Genomic DNA, 14,923 nt, shown 5'->3' on the forward strand with positions numbered 1-14,923 from the left:
GATTTTTATTTCATGCTTGAAGTAAGAAATTATTACTTTAAAAAAGTAGTTTTATACTTGTAATTGTTGATGACACAGCTTTGCATCAGCTGATATTCTGGTTTCAAGCATGTTTTACTCAATATAGGTCATAAAATATCAGCAACAAGCCTTAATATTTTACTGAGATAATTTAGACTCAGACTTAGACTTCCTTTTTATTGTCATTCAAATTTGAACTTTACAGTACAAATAAGAACGAAATTTCGTTGCATTAGCTCTTGGTAGTGCAGGATAAAAAAAAAACCCAATAAGGTGCAGATATAAATAAATAGATTACTGTACAGATAAATACATTGCACTTTTTCACATGCGTCCATGTTTATGGATGTATGTTATATTGGGACCAAAACCTTTAAAACACGTAAAATACTAACATAAAATCTGCTTTGGGAGAATAATTATCTTATCAGACAGAAAATAAGCAAATATCACCCTTATTTGAGATATTTAATCTTACTTATATTTCAGTTTTTGCAGTGTAAAGAGGGATCTGTTGAGATGGGTCCAACTGAGCTTTGTTTTTGACTGTTTATTGCTACAGTGCTTCTGAAAAGGATTCACAGCGCTTTGGCATTGTCACACGTTAGTCTAATTCCATAATTTTTGTCCTCGAAATTCTACAGACAATATAAAAAGGGTTTTGATCATTTTTTGGCAAATTTATAAATAACTTTAAAAAATCACATGTACATAAGTATTCACAGTCTTTGCTAAATACTTTCTTGATGCATCTTTGGCAGCAATTATAGCCTCAAGCATTTTTTAATACAATGCCACAAGCTTGGCACACCTATCTTTGGCCAGTTTCGCCCATTCCTCTTTGCAGCACCTCTCAAGCTCTTTCAGGTTGGATGGGAAGCGTTGGTTTTCATCCAGGATGTCTCTGTACATGTCTGCATTCATCTTACCCTCTATCCTGATTAGCCTGCTAGTTCCTGCCGCTAAAAAAAACATCTCCACAGCATGATGCTGCCACCTCCATGTCGGTGTCCTGGTGTCCAAACATGACGCCTGGCATTCACACCGAAGAGTTCAATCTTGGTCTCATCAGACTAGAGAATGCTGTTTCTCATGGTCTGAGAGTCATTCTAGTGCATTTTGGCAAACTTTTACTTAGAATTTTTTATGTGTACAGAGAAAAGGAGACGGGCAGACAGGACGCATGTCGTTTAGCTCTATTTATAAACAATATAAATAAAATAAGAAAATAATAATAATAATAAACAAGAGAATGAAGTGAGACTAAAATCAAGAGTGTATGGTGTGCAACTATGTGTGGAGATTACCCGAAGAGTGTTACCCGGAAGTGTTGAGCGAGGGGGGGCAAGACAAGCTCAGAGATTTGTGAGACAGACGGGAGGTCGAGGAGAGGAGAGAGGCGTCAAAAATGTGTCTCCAGGTGGGAAGTCGAGATCCAAAAGACAGCCAGGGAAGCATAGAAAACACGGGAAGACGAGACACATAACTTGTGACGTGGAAACGGAGGTACGCTGCTGGAACGACAAGGAGGACATGGGACAAAATGAACACGACGGGGGGAGGAGGAACACAGAGTGAGAAAGAGTGCATGGAACTTGTTATATTCGGCTTACTGTAAAGGACAGGTAGCTATGTTCTGGCCATGGATAGCAGGTTGTGAAGGCTTATGAAGCCAGATCCTCTGATCAGTGACAGGTCCGCTGATTGCTGGCGATTGATTGCAGCTGCATGCTGCAGCCCGTCCGACGCGAGGTGCGCTCAACGCAGCGCATACATGAATGTGCACTCGGGCCGTGACAGAAATGGTTTCTGTTTGGCCAATATAACATACAGGCCTGATTGGTGGATTGCTGCAGGAATGGTTGTCCTTCTGGAAGGTTATTTTCTCTCCACACAGGAATGCTGTAGCTCTGACCGAGTGACCATCGGCTTCTTGGTTACCTCCCTGACTAGACTAAAATGAAATCAGCAATGTAGAGGTAATTTTTTAAAGTTTTTTACATTTTATAATTTTGCAAAATGCCCATTTATTTTCACATTACCATTACGGGTTATTATGTGTAGAATTTTGAGGACCAAAATGAATTTTTTCAATTTTTGAATATGGATGCAACTAGGGCTGGGCGATATATCGATATACGTGGTATATCGCGGGTTTGTCTCTGTGCGATATTGAAAATGACTATATTGTGATATTCGAATAGATGTTCTCACGCAGTTGTTTGGGCATTACACTACAGGCTCTCCTCGCTCTTTCCTGTGTCTCATTCTCACAGACAAGCAGGCGCACATTCTTACACACGTCACTTACTGTCACATCATACGTCACATATTTTTGCTGAAAAGATTTAGCAGAGAACATCGATGATAATGTTCGCAACTTTTTGTGGCTAATAAAAAAGCCTTGTCCGTACCGGAAGTAGCAGACGATGTGCGCGTGTCGTCACTGGTTGTAGAGCTCCTCCCATCCGCACATTGTTTACAATCATTGCCACAATTTACCCATTAATTTGAGCGAGGATGAAAGATTTGTAGATGAGGATGTGAGAGTGAAGGACTAGAAGAAAAAATTTAAAAAATTAAAAAATTAAAAAAGACAAAGGCAATGGTAGCGATTCAGATGTCATTAGACACATTTACTAGGATAATTCTGGAAAATCCCTTATCTGCTTATTGTGTTACTAGTGTTTTAGTGAGATTATATAGTCATACCTGAAAGTCGGAGGGGTGTGGTGACCGCCAGTGTCTCTGAGGAAAGCCACGGAGGAGCCAAGAGAGTCGCAGCTGCCTCTTTGACAGCTGCAGGAGGAACGACACTAGCTCTGCTCATGTCTACGGTAAGAGCCGACTTATTACCACAATTTTCTCACCAAAACCTGCCGGTTGATATGTGGTAGAGAACCATGTTCGCTTGACCGCTCTGTTGCATAGTAAAGCTTCACCTTCGGGAATGTAAACAAGGAAACACCGGCTGTCTTTGTGTTGCTAAAGGCAGCTGCAATACACCGCTTCCCACCTACATCTTTCTTCTTTGCAGTCTCCATTATTGATTGAACAATTTGCAAAAGATTCAGCAAAACAGATGTCCAGAATACTGTGTAATTATCCAGATGTCCAGAATACTGTGTAACTATGCGATTAAAGCAGACTACTTTTAACCGTGATCGGTGCTAGAAGAACATGTCCGCTGCGACCGGTGACGTCACGCGCACGCGTCATCATTCCGCAACGTTTTCAACAGGATACTTCGCGGGAAATTTAAAATTGCAATTTAGTAAACTAAACCGGCCATATTGAATAGAATAGAATAGAATAGAATATAATGGACTTTATTGTCATTATATTTGCATATAACGAGATTAAAGACTCCAATTTAAGGTGCGGTAGTGGGAACAAATATGGGGTACAATAAATAACACAAGAGGTAATAAAGGAAAAAACTAACAATTGAAATAAACAGACTTCTATCCAATAAAAATAATAAGCAATCCTGTACAAAATACAAAACACTATAGAAATACAAAATACTGTACGATATACAGAACAAAACAAGAGTGCCGAAGTAATGAGTAACAATCAGTGTCGGACGTATATCTCGAAAGTTAGTCTTGCACAGAAGAGTATTAGGGCATGATATTGTATAGGGGTGAATTATTATTGTTATTATTATAAGTTAGAGTTCAACATGGTGACAGCTTTGGGAAAGAAGCTATCTCTGATTCTGTTTGTTCTGGCTCTGTTGCACCTGTAGCGCCTGCCTGATTGTAGCAAGTCGAACAGGTGGAAGCCAGGGTGTGTGCTGTCCTTGGTAAGGTTTTTTGCTCTGTTGTGTAAATCTTTCAGGGAGGGCAGGGGACAGCCGATGATTTTTTTTGTGCAGACTTTATGACCCTCTGAATCGCCTGTTTGTCTGCTTCAGTGCAGCTGGCGTACCACGCTGTTATGCAGTACGTCAGCAGGCTCTCGACAGCCGAGCGATAGAAGGTCGCCATCAGCTGTCTCTCCAGTCTGCTCTTCCTCAGCACCCTCAGGAAGTGGAGTCTCCGCTGGTCCAGGACAGGTCAGCAGATATGAGGGTGCCGAGGAACTTGAAGGAGCTGACTCTCTCCACCTCCTTGCCGTTGATGTAGAGGGGGGCGGGGTCTGCAGTGTTTTCCTGAAGTCAAAGATAGTTCCTTGGTTTTTGTGGTGTTCAGTGCCAGATTATTCACTGAACACCAAACTGATAGTTTCAGGACCTCATCTCTGTATGTTGTGAGTTCATGCACTGTGTTGGTTTTGTTCTTTGAACAAGATGATGTTCATGCACGGTTCGTTTTATCTGCTCGCGGACAACAAGCACCCTAATCTACGATTTGACTCCCTCAAACGGTATTGACGCTGTGGAAACAGGACCAGGCTGTTCCGAAAGCACCCCCGAGGACACCTCAATGATAGACGCTTTTGACCTCCCTCCCTCAACGACACTTGGAGTCGAACTTTTGCAGATCGGCCTCAGTCTAAAAAACATTGCATCATCACACCCAGGACAATTGGGCATACACGCACACCCCCCACCTCCCCTCACCCCACGCCTTCACCACCGCTTTTTCCCCTCGGAGTGATGGTCGGATGGCAGCGCTTCAAAGCAGCAGTCGCCTTCCAGGGCCCCAACTCCCCGCCCCTCTGTTGCGAGTTTGTCGTGATTAAATATAACGTGTTTATGTGTGCATTGCACGGAGGTTTTTTTCCACTCCGGACTAGGCCCCCCTTAGGAGCCCAGTCTGGATTGTATTTTATTTACTCATCTTCTTCCCCAGCGTTTTACCATTTCCCATCTTTTACAGGGCGCCTTGTGGCGACCCATCAGCCTTCCTGTTCTGTAACCCTGTACACTGTTTGTTTGTCTAATCTTGAACGGGTTTGTGCTATAAACAAAAATGTTGTTGTACTTGTTGCAATGACAAGACCTACCTACCTACCTACCTGCACCAGTAAAAAAAAACCATATAACTTTATCTTGAATTTGAGAATTTTTATTTTTTATTTTTACTAAAGAAGGGTTCGGTGATTGCGCATATGAAACTGGTGGGGTTCGGTACCTCCAACAAGATTAAGAATCACTGGTGTAGAGGGAATACAGCAAAGGGCTCAGCACACAGCCCTGTGGAGAGCCGATACTGAGTGTGCGGGGGGAGGAGAGATGGGGGCCAAGTTTTACTGTCTGAGGTCGGTTGGTCAGGAAATCCTTAAACCAAAGACAGGTGGGTGAGAGGAGGCCTAAGTCCAGCAGTTTGGTGACCATTGGCATGTGTTGCAATGTTAATATTTCATCATTGATATATAAACTATCAGACTGCGTGGTGGGTAGTAGTGGGTTTCAGTAGGCTTTCAAGAACTTAGTAAAACTGATGTGCTATATACGTAAAGTTACTCCAACAGAAGATAAACAATGATATGTTTTAATTAAAAAAACATCAACTAGTGATAGTACAAAGAAGTTACTAAACCCCGAGTGCTGAAGCCATCACAAGGCATCAAGGAAGCAACTGTTGCAGAGACAGAGGGTGATGAGGATCATCCCCGGCCTCCTATTGGTTAAAACCCCGAGGACACGCCCATGGGCGGAGAATACGGTGGATTTTTGAGGCTTGGTTGAAGTACTCACAGTTGTGTCTTCTTCATCCCCTCATTTGGACTCAACCTTCGCGGGCTCAAGCAGTCAAAGCTTCGGGAAGCTCCCGTGTCTCCACGACTAAGTGAAGGAAGGATTTTTCTCACCTCTTCAGCGAGAACTCACACTCTCACCCTCCCTGACCTGGATTGGAACCAGTTTTTTTTTTCTTTCCTTTTTCACATTTTTTTGGTTGGAAGCAAGAAAACATGGGAGCCAGCATGTCTAAGGGAGATGTAGCCGTCGAGGGGAAAGCCGCAGACCCCGCAGCAGCCAAAGCCAACGGCCAGGTGAGTCAAGCAAACTGTTGCTACTTGCTCAAAAGGTAAAATAAAACAACAAAAGTTTATAAAAGAAATGGGAAGAAGAGAGCTGGAAAGCAGGAATAACCGTCGAGTGGAGAACCTGCTGCCTTTGTTCGGTCTTGTCCCCCTGAGGGATGACAGTTCATTTACAACCATCTTCCATTTTCATGCTAAATACACACATAACCACATTTTTTTTTAATACAATGCATGTTTTATTGAAAACAATATGTGCATTTCGAAATCACCGGATTGGTAGATTTTGCACGCTTTTTTTTTTAAATCAGGCGTTTTAAAGCCTATACAAAACATACAACGTATTGAATATGAGTAAAGACAATTTAAACTCTATTAAAATGAAGGTTATTTGAATATCGTTGCTTTTGCAATATAAGTAAGGATTGATGCGTTAAAAACCCAGGACATATTGATGGAGAGAACAGTTGAGAGCCGTTAGAGGAAATTCCTTTGTTCCTTTAGGTCTGATTGTACACGCAGCATTACTGCCCCCGTGCGGCCACTGAGGGTGGTGCATGCTGTCAATCAAAGCCAGGAGCTAAGAGGAAATGTTTGATTTTCCACATTAATAATCTCTCTGTTGTGTAGGAAAACGGCCACGTGAAGACAAACGGTGACGTGTCGGCCAAGCCAGACGGGGAAGTCGCCGCCGGAGATGGCAATGGCACAGTCGAACCCGCCAAGGAAGGAGAGGCCAGTGCCGGAGACTCCATTGAGCCTGCCCCCGCCGCCGAAGGGGAGGCCGCCAAAACAGAGGGTGAGACCCCCAAGGACGGCAAAAAGAAGAAGAAGTTCTCGCTGAAGAACTCCTTCAAGTTTAAGGGCATCTCGATGAAGAAAAACAAGAAGAGCAGCGAGGAAGCCAAGGAGGAGGCCGCCGCCGCCACCTCCCCCGCGGGCGAGGAGAAGCCCGAGGAGAACGGCCACACGGCCAAGGAAACCAAAGAGGAGACGCCAGCCGCCGACGCCAAAGAAGGCGAGGCAGCCGCGGCCCCGCAGGAAGAAGCCAAGGCACCCGAGGAGACCCCGGCCAAGGAGGCCGCCCCGGCTGAGGAGGCGGTCCCGGCCGCTGCAACCCCCCCAGCCGAGGACACGACACCCGCAGCCCCAGAGGGCGACGCCAGTGCAGAGTGACGGCACCCTCCAGCCACTGAACTCATTTTCCAAGATTAAAGTATATAAATATATATAAGAGAGACTCCAGCCACGTTCTTAAAGTTATACAACAGAACTACAACAGAAGATACAGGATATATCACGTTTTGCTGAGTCAACACTTCACTTGCCTTTTTAAGAAAAAAAAAATTTAAGTTGTACTTTGACAGACGGAATCTCACCGGGCCCTCAGATTGATGTAACGCTTGTGTCGCCCCCTCATGGTACAAACAGGGACCAGCATGTGGAGAAAATCATGAACTGAATGAGGAGCGAATAAGGAATACTGACTTTTTTTCACCCCCCTCAAAATAAATGATTTCTGGAGATGCATCGTTTTGACATCGTGGCAGTTCTATAACATGTTTATTTTCAGCTTTTCTGGGGGATCTAACGATTGTCACCGTTGCAGAGCGGGGCATATTCCATCTCTTTCACTCCAAAAGACTGTTATGGACACCTACTTATTTTTAAAATTCTACATTCCTATGTTTTACCCCCAAATTTGAAGTATTTTGTCATGTATAGGTAAAAAAGGATGAGGAGAGGTGGGAGAAGATCAATGTCTTTTGTGCAGTTTGATTCTTTTCAAGCGATATTAAACCCCATTCTGGCTTTTTCAATATTGCATCGGTCGCATTTCAGAATTTATGATGCGGGGTTGGGGTTGTGTACAAAATGTGAGCTTTTTATCTGCAAACTTTCTCTGTAAATATGTTTTGGCCAATGTTTTTGGTTCTTTTTTGTTTTGCTATTGTTTGAAGATGTTCATGGTTTTATTGTAACTTTTAATAAAGTTAAATGTCTGATCCCCTCGGTATGTGCTATTTTTTGTGATTTGTACTTGGAGGAAAATATCTACTTGACTCATAATTATGCTACAACCAGTTCAATTGGGTAATAAAATAGCAATCATAAAGAAAAGGTTTCAGTTTGGTGTGTACGTCACGTACAGTAAAACACAGCCCATAATTACATACATTTCATTCCTAATACATTTAATGATAATATATATTCAAGTTTTACAGTATAATATGAAGTATGATAATACATATAAATATATAGAACGTTTTCTGGTTAAAAAAAACGTTAAAATACATTTCTAGAAATACCCTATCAATCTGAAGTTTCCGAGAGATAAACACGATTGGCTGATTTGTTTCGTGAGGCGGAGCTTAAAGGTAGACTATGTTTGATTGACATTAAATTGGCCAATGGAATTAGGGCAAAAGACGTTTCGTCTTCTGTTACGTCAGAAAGTCAACATTTTTAATCAAGTGCGTACATGTCTTTTATTGTTATTGTGGTCACTATTAAAACGTAGTTCCCACAAATATGACGTATATGCAAAGTCATTAAAGAAAACAAAACACCAATGTACTTGCTTTGTTTGTACCTCTCTCGTCAGTAGGGTTTTACTTGTGACGTTTATTAATACGCTACATCAAAAATGAAAACATTTTTTTTATTGTAACAAAGGAATAAGACGTAGGACGTCAGCATTGTCAAATTTGCCAATTTATCAAGCATATGTTGGTCTACGGCGCCCTCTCATGGATAGGATGTTTTAACAGTCGAAGTCGATTTTCATCTTGTTTTCCTCTTAAATTATAGTCTGTAGGTTAATCATTCAGTTTGTGATATACCAAAAAGTTTCACACCGTATAGATGTATACCACAATATGGAGAAATCGCACAGACAGCTACTTATAAAAAATTTCACACATCCATGCATCATATGACGAGGTGGCCGAGTGGTTAAGGCGATGGACTGCTAATCCATTGTGCTCTGCACGCGTGGGTTCGAATCCCATCCTCGTCGTAGCTTTTTCGTCTCTTTCTATGTTTTTTTTTTTTCTAGCACATACAACTTGAGTTCATTTAGCCAACAACAGTTTTTGTCACGTTATGATTTGACCATCAGATTGACCGAGTGTACTAGAAAGCAGCACTGTGCGCTTTTGCGATATAACAAGCTACAGTCGTCCTGCTTTACCAGTCTTGTTGTGGCGGTTTACGGTGCGTTCAACATGGGGATCGAAGCTCGGTACATGGACAACTCTAACGAAGACCAGAGGAAGCCGCACAAACTTCAACCGAATCGTTTGGGGACTTTAAAAAAACATCAGAGTTCTTCACTGGAAGGTGTCACATATGCATGTACAGTAGATGGCAGTATTGCTCAGTTTAACACAGCGGTCCCCAACCACCGGGCCGCAGCTCGATTAGTACCGGGCCGCAGAATTTTTATTTTATTTAATATATTTGTTTTATTTTTATTAAATCAACATAAAAAACACAAGATACGCTCACAATTAGTGCACCAACCCCCCAAAAAACTCCCTTTTTCATGACAAAAACCTCCCTTTTTCATGACAAATAAAAATAATAAAAAACAAGTTTTCGTGTCCGCAGCTACAAAAAGGTTGGGGACCACTGGTTTAACGGTCACAACAATGCTGATTACGGCAGACGAACTGCTTTATGGCAGACCAAAAACGTGACTGTTGTGTGTTGTTACTGCGCTGGGAGGAAGTTCATGAAAACAGCCTACAATAAATCCACATAAACCAAGAACTCGCCTTCTATCATTCTATCATGTGACGCCACATGCTGATCATTTTAGCAAGTGTCTGCAATTTACACTTTTCTTGTGACCCTAATAAGAAATCAGAAATACTTTATTACTTGTTTAATCCCTCAGGGGAAATTAAAATGTTTAGCACAATCCCATTTAAGATCAGACAAACATTACAGGGAGAGAGAACAGGATCGCTGACGGGTCTGCCAACTTCCGAAAAAGGTTAGATACAGGTAAAACATGGGCTGGGAGGGGTAGAAAAAAAATGGTCTAAGCCTGGGTCCCTGGAGAGGGGCTCCAGACTAAGGCCGAGGGAAAAAACAACTCATAACCATAGCACACATTAAAGAACAGAAAGGACATTAAATACATTAAAAGAGCAGAGCTGATGCAACCAGCCACTTCTACATACAGCTATGAATACAAACATACAGTGGGGCAAAAAAGTATTTAGTCAGCCACCGATTGTGCAAGTTCTCCCACTTAAAATGATGACAGAGGTCTGTAATTTTCATCATAGGTACACTTCAACTGTGAGAGACAGAATGTGAAAAAAAATTCAGGAATTCCCATTGTAGGAATTTATTAAAGAATGTATTTGTAAATTATAGTGGAAAAAAGGTATTTGGTCACTTCAAACAAGGAAGATCTCTGGCTCTCACAGACCTGTAACTTCTTTTTTAAGAAGCTCTTCTGTCCTCCACTCGTTACCTGTATTAATGGCACTTGTTTGAACTCGTTATCCGTATAAAAGACACCTGTCCACAGCCTCAAACAGTCAGACTCCAAACTCCACTATGGCCAAGACCAAAGAGCTGTCAAAGGAGACCAGGAAAATAATTGTAGACCTGCACCAGACTGGGAATAGTGAATCTACAATGGGCAAGCAGCTTGGTGTGAAAAAATCAACTGTGGGAGAAATTATCAGAAAATGGAAGACATACAAGACCACTGATAATCTCCCTCGATCTGGGGCTCCACGGAAGATCTCATCCTGTGGGGTCAAAATGATCATGAGAACGGTGTGCAGAAAATCCCAGAACCACACGGGGGACCTGGTGAATGACCTGCAGAGAGCTGGGACCAAAGTAACAAAGGTTACCATCAGTAACACACTACGGCGACAGGGAATCAAATCCTGCAGTGCCAGACGTGTCCCCCTGCTTAAGCCAGTGCATGTCCAGGCCCGTCTGAAGTTTGCCAGAGAGCACATGGATGATACAGCAGAGAATTGGGAGAATGTCATGTGGTCAGATGTAACCAAAATAGAACTTTTTGGTATAAACTCAACTCGTCGTGTTTGGAGGAAGAAGAATACTGAGTTGCATCCCAAGAACACCATACCTACTGTGAAGCATGGGGGTGGAAACATCATGCTTTGGGGCTGTTTTTCTGCTAAGGGGACAGGACGATTGATCCGTGTTAAGGAAAGCATGAATGGGGCTAGGTATCGTGAGATTTTGAGCCCAAAACTCCTTCCATCAGTGAGAGTTTTGAATGGTTGACCAAATACTTATTTTCCACCATAATTTACTAATACATTCTTTAAAATTCCTACAATGTGAATTCCTGGATTTTTTTTTTTCACATTCTGTCTCTCACAGTTGAAGTCTACCTATGATGAAAATTACAGACCTCTGTCATCATTTTAAGTGGGAGAACTTGCACAATCGGTGGCTGACTAAATACTTTTTTGCCCCACTGTATACACTGCGGTGGCCTCTGCGGTGTTCCACGCCATCTGCTGGGGTGGGGGAAGCATGGCTTGAGATAGGAGCAGACCCAACAAAGCAACCAAGAGAGCCGACTCCACTCTTGGCCGCCCACTAACTCGGCCAGTGTCCAGTCCGCATGGATGAGCAAGGATGCGTCTAAGGAGACTGAGGTGTCTGATACCTGCTCATTCAGCCAAGACACTGTGAAGCTTGTCCGTCCCGGCGCTCAGTGCTAGCTCCGCAGCCCTGTCTCTTCGTCTGCATCTCCTCCAGTCTCTCCAAATGGACTCTGGTGTGGCATAGACCCAGTAGGTGGTCCCCATGGCCAAAAGGCTCCCGGGAGGAAGATCCAGAAGTTAAGTTAAAAAGTGCTTTGCGGCTGCACTATGCTTTTTTTTCTTGTGTTGTGTTGCGGTTTTTTTGTAATGTCACTTTGACTGTGTTGTTGTTGCAGCTGAATACAGACATCCATGAGGATGACCCACAGTTGCAGCTGATCAGGGAAGAGCAAGGCTCCTTGGAGACACTCCTTAGTTAATGCACTTGCAGCTTTTGGCTGGCTTTTCTTTTGCTAACAAACTTGGGCCATGAAGAATAAACAAACTTCCTTTGTGATACGAAAGTCCATTTTTAAATTCTTCTCAAACAAAGAATACATTCTTATAACACAAAACTCACATCGCCGTCAGCCTGGGGTCCAAAAACAATACGTGTCTGGTGCGCCATACCTGAGTGCAATCATCCATCCATCCATTTTGTACCATTGTCCCTTTCAGTGCGCAACTAAATGTCATTGGCTTCTTCTCCACATCGCCACTCAGGCACCTAAGGACAATGGCTCCACCACAACCAGCCCCTAAATTGTTGATAACCATGGAAGACATAACAATTAATGTGCTATTATCCCGGAGCCATACATAATAGTGGTGCAACTGTTGTACAAAACGAGGGTTTTAAACATATGCTGAAAGTGCTTGAGCCACGATACGACATCCCAAACAGCCAAGGAAGAAAAACAGGTTTCCTTTTCAATGTGAGCAATTGGTTTGATGTTAAAGGTTCCAAGTCATCTGCATCCTGTGAGACTTTGATAATTGGCCGATCTTTTAATATTGCTTCTGCTTCACACAAGACAGGGACCAGGACTTCATCAGTTAAAGGGGAACATTATCACAATTTCAGAAGGGTTAAAAACAATAAAAATCAGTTCCCAGTGGCTAATTTTATTTTTCAAAGTTTTTTTTATTTTTATTTTACTTATGGAATATCCCGAAAAAAGGCTTTAAAGTGCCTGATTTTCGCTATCTGTAAATCCACCCGTCCATTTTCCTGTGAAGTCACATAGTGACACCAATACAAACAACATGGCGGATAGCACAGCAAGATATAGCGACATTAGCTCGGATTCAGACTCCGATTTCAGCGGCTTAAGCGATTCAACAGATTACGCATGTAATGAAACGGATGGTTGGAGTGTGGAGGCAGAAAGGGAAAACGAAATTGAAGAAGAAACTGAAGCTATTGAGCGAATAGCTACTGAAGCTATTCGGCGATCGCCTTCTAACCAACGATTGCATCTTTTGACTACTGGAGCAACTTAAATCCGTCGATTGGTAAGTGTTTGTTTGGCATTAAATGTCGGTGGAGGGAAAGGCTTGATGCAAATATAGCTACAATGTACATACATCTAGCCTAAATAGCATGTTAGCATCAATTAGCAGGCAGTCATGCCGTGACCAAATATGTCTGATTAGCACATAAGTCAATACATCAACAAAACTCACCTTTGTGATTTTGTTGACTTTATCGTTGGAAATGCATCTGCTTTGAGTGTCACAGGATATCCACACATTCTTGCCAATTCTGCCATGTTAGCATCGATTAGCATGCCCTGCTAATTGATGCACACTCCGCGTAAAACAACTTGAATCCGTCCCTGATCGTGTTGTTACACCCTCCGACAACACACCGACGAGGCATGATGTCTCCAAGGTACGGAAAACAGTCAAAAAAACGGAAAATAACAGAGCTAATTTGACTTGTGTGTGTAATGTGTTTGAGAAAATGGTGCATTGCTTCCCATTGTGACGTCACGGGTGAAAGGTCATCGCTCCGACAGCGAACAATTGACACCCTTTTAGAGTTCGGAAATCGGTTAAAAAAACATGTGGTCTTTTTTCTGCAACATCAAGGTATATATTGACGTTTACATAGGTCTGGTGATAATTATATTAGATTAGATAGTACTTTATTTATTCCGTCAGGAGAGTTCCTTCAGGAAAATTACAATGTTCCCCTTTAAGGTTTGTTGGTGCAAAATAAATGTAAGCACTTTCCTAATTAGTTTGATACAGCGTCGGCATTACTGAAGACGCCGCACCGATCCGCCTGTCGACCTCACAATCCACTCTTCCCTCACTCGTGAACAAGACTCCGAGGTACTTGAACTCCTCCACTTGGGGCAAGATCTCCTCCCCAACCCGGAGTTGGCACGCCACCCTTTTCTGGGCGAGAACCATGGACTCGGACATGGAGGTGCTGATTCCCATCCCGGTCGCTTCACACTCGGCTGCGAACCGATCCAGTGAGAGTTGAAGATTCTGGCCGGATGAAGCCATCAGGACCACATCTTGTGCAAAAAGCAGAGATCTAATCCTGCAGCCATCAAACCAGATACCCTCACCGCCCTGACTGCGCCTACAAATTATATCCATAAAAGTTATGAACAGAATCGCAGACAAAAGATAGCCTTGGCGGAGTCCAACCCTCACTGGAAACGGGTCCGACTTAATGCGAACCAAGCTCTGACACTGATCATACAGGGAGTGGACCGCCACAATCAGACAGTCCGTTACCGAGTTACTTTGTATAATTGTTTGGTCGTCAAATGTTAAGGTGGTACTATTAAAAAGGTGTCAGTGTCTAGCAGGACCGATAATCAGCATTTCTGTTTTCTTAGCGTTGAGTTGCAAAAAGGTAGTGGACATCCGTTGTTTCATTTCACCCAGACACGCCTCCAGCTGACTACAATCCGGCGTGTTGGTCAGCTTTAAGGCCATGTAGAGTTGGGTGTCATCAGCATAACAGTGAAAGCCAACACCATATTTGCGTATGATGTCACCTAGCGGCAAGCGCTAAGATCAAGAAGCAGCAACATGGATCACGCATCAGCATCCATCGTTAGCAATCGATCATTAGTCATTTTTGCGAGGGCTGTCTCCATAGAGTGATTTGCCCTGAAACCAGACTGATCAAAATAGACCCGTTCATCGGCAGTGGGCCTTGTAATCCAATGAGCCCTATGGTATGAAAAATACAGTAAATATCCCATTTTACAACAGACCAGTATATATCTGTTGCTTACAGTCTGTTAATTTACAAACCCCGTTTCCATATGAGTTGGGAAATTGTGTTAGATGTAAATATGAACGGAATACAATGATTTGCAAATCCTTTTCAACCCATATAGACTTGC

The 14,923-nt window shown here is 42.7% G+C and overlaps 1 protein-coding gene and 1 non-coding gene across 2 annotated transcripts; both read left to right on the forward strand.

Moving 5' to 3' along the window:
* Positions 1-5,668: 5,668 nt before the first annotated feature.
* On the forward strand, positions 5,669-7,970 carry marcksl1a (MARCKS-like 1a). The gene is made up of 2 exons (XM_061895649.1): positions 5,669-5,964; positions 6,586-7,970. The coding sequence occupies exons 1-2, from the start codon at positions 5,884-5,886 to the stop codon at positions 7,129-7,131; spliced, it is 627 nt and encodes a 208-aa protein (XP_061751633.1). The 5' UTR covers positions 5,669-5,883; the 3' UTR covers positions 7,132-7,970.
* Positions 7,971-8,892: 922 nt separating this feature from the next.
* On the forward strand, positions 8,893-8,974 carry trnas-gcu (transfer RNA serine (anticodon GCU)). Its single transcript has one exon. It is a non-coding gene; the product is annotated as a tRNA-Ser (tRNA).
* The last annotated feature ends 5,949 nt before the right edge of the window (positions 8,975-14,923 follow it).

Source organism: Nerophis ophidion, linkage group LG03, assembly GCF_033978795.1.
Source record: "Nerophis ophidion isolate RoL-2023_Sa linkage group LG03, RoL_Noph_v1.0, whole genome shotgun sequence".
NCBI lineage: Eukaryota > Metazoa > Chordata > Actinopteri > Syngnathiformes > Syngnathidae > Nerophis > Nerophis ophidion.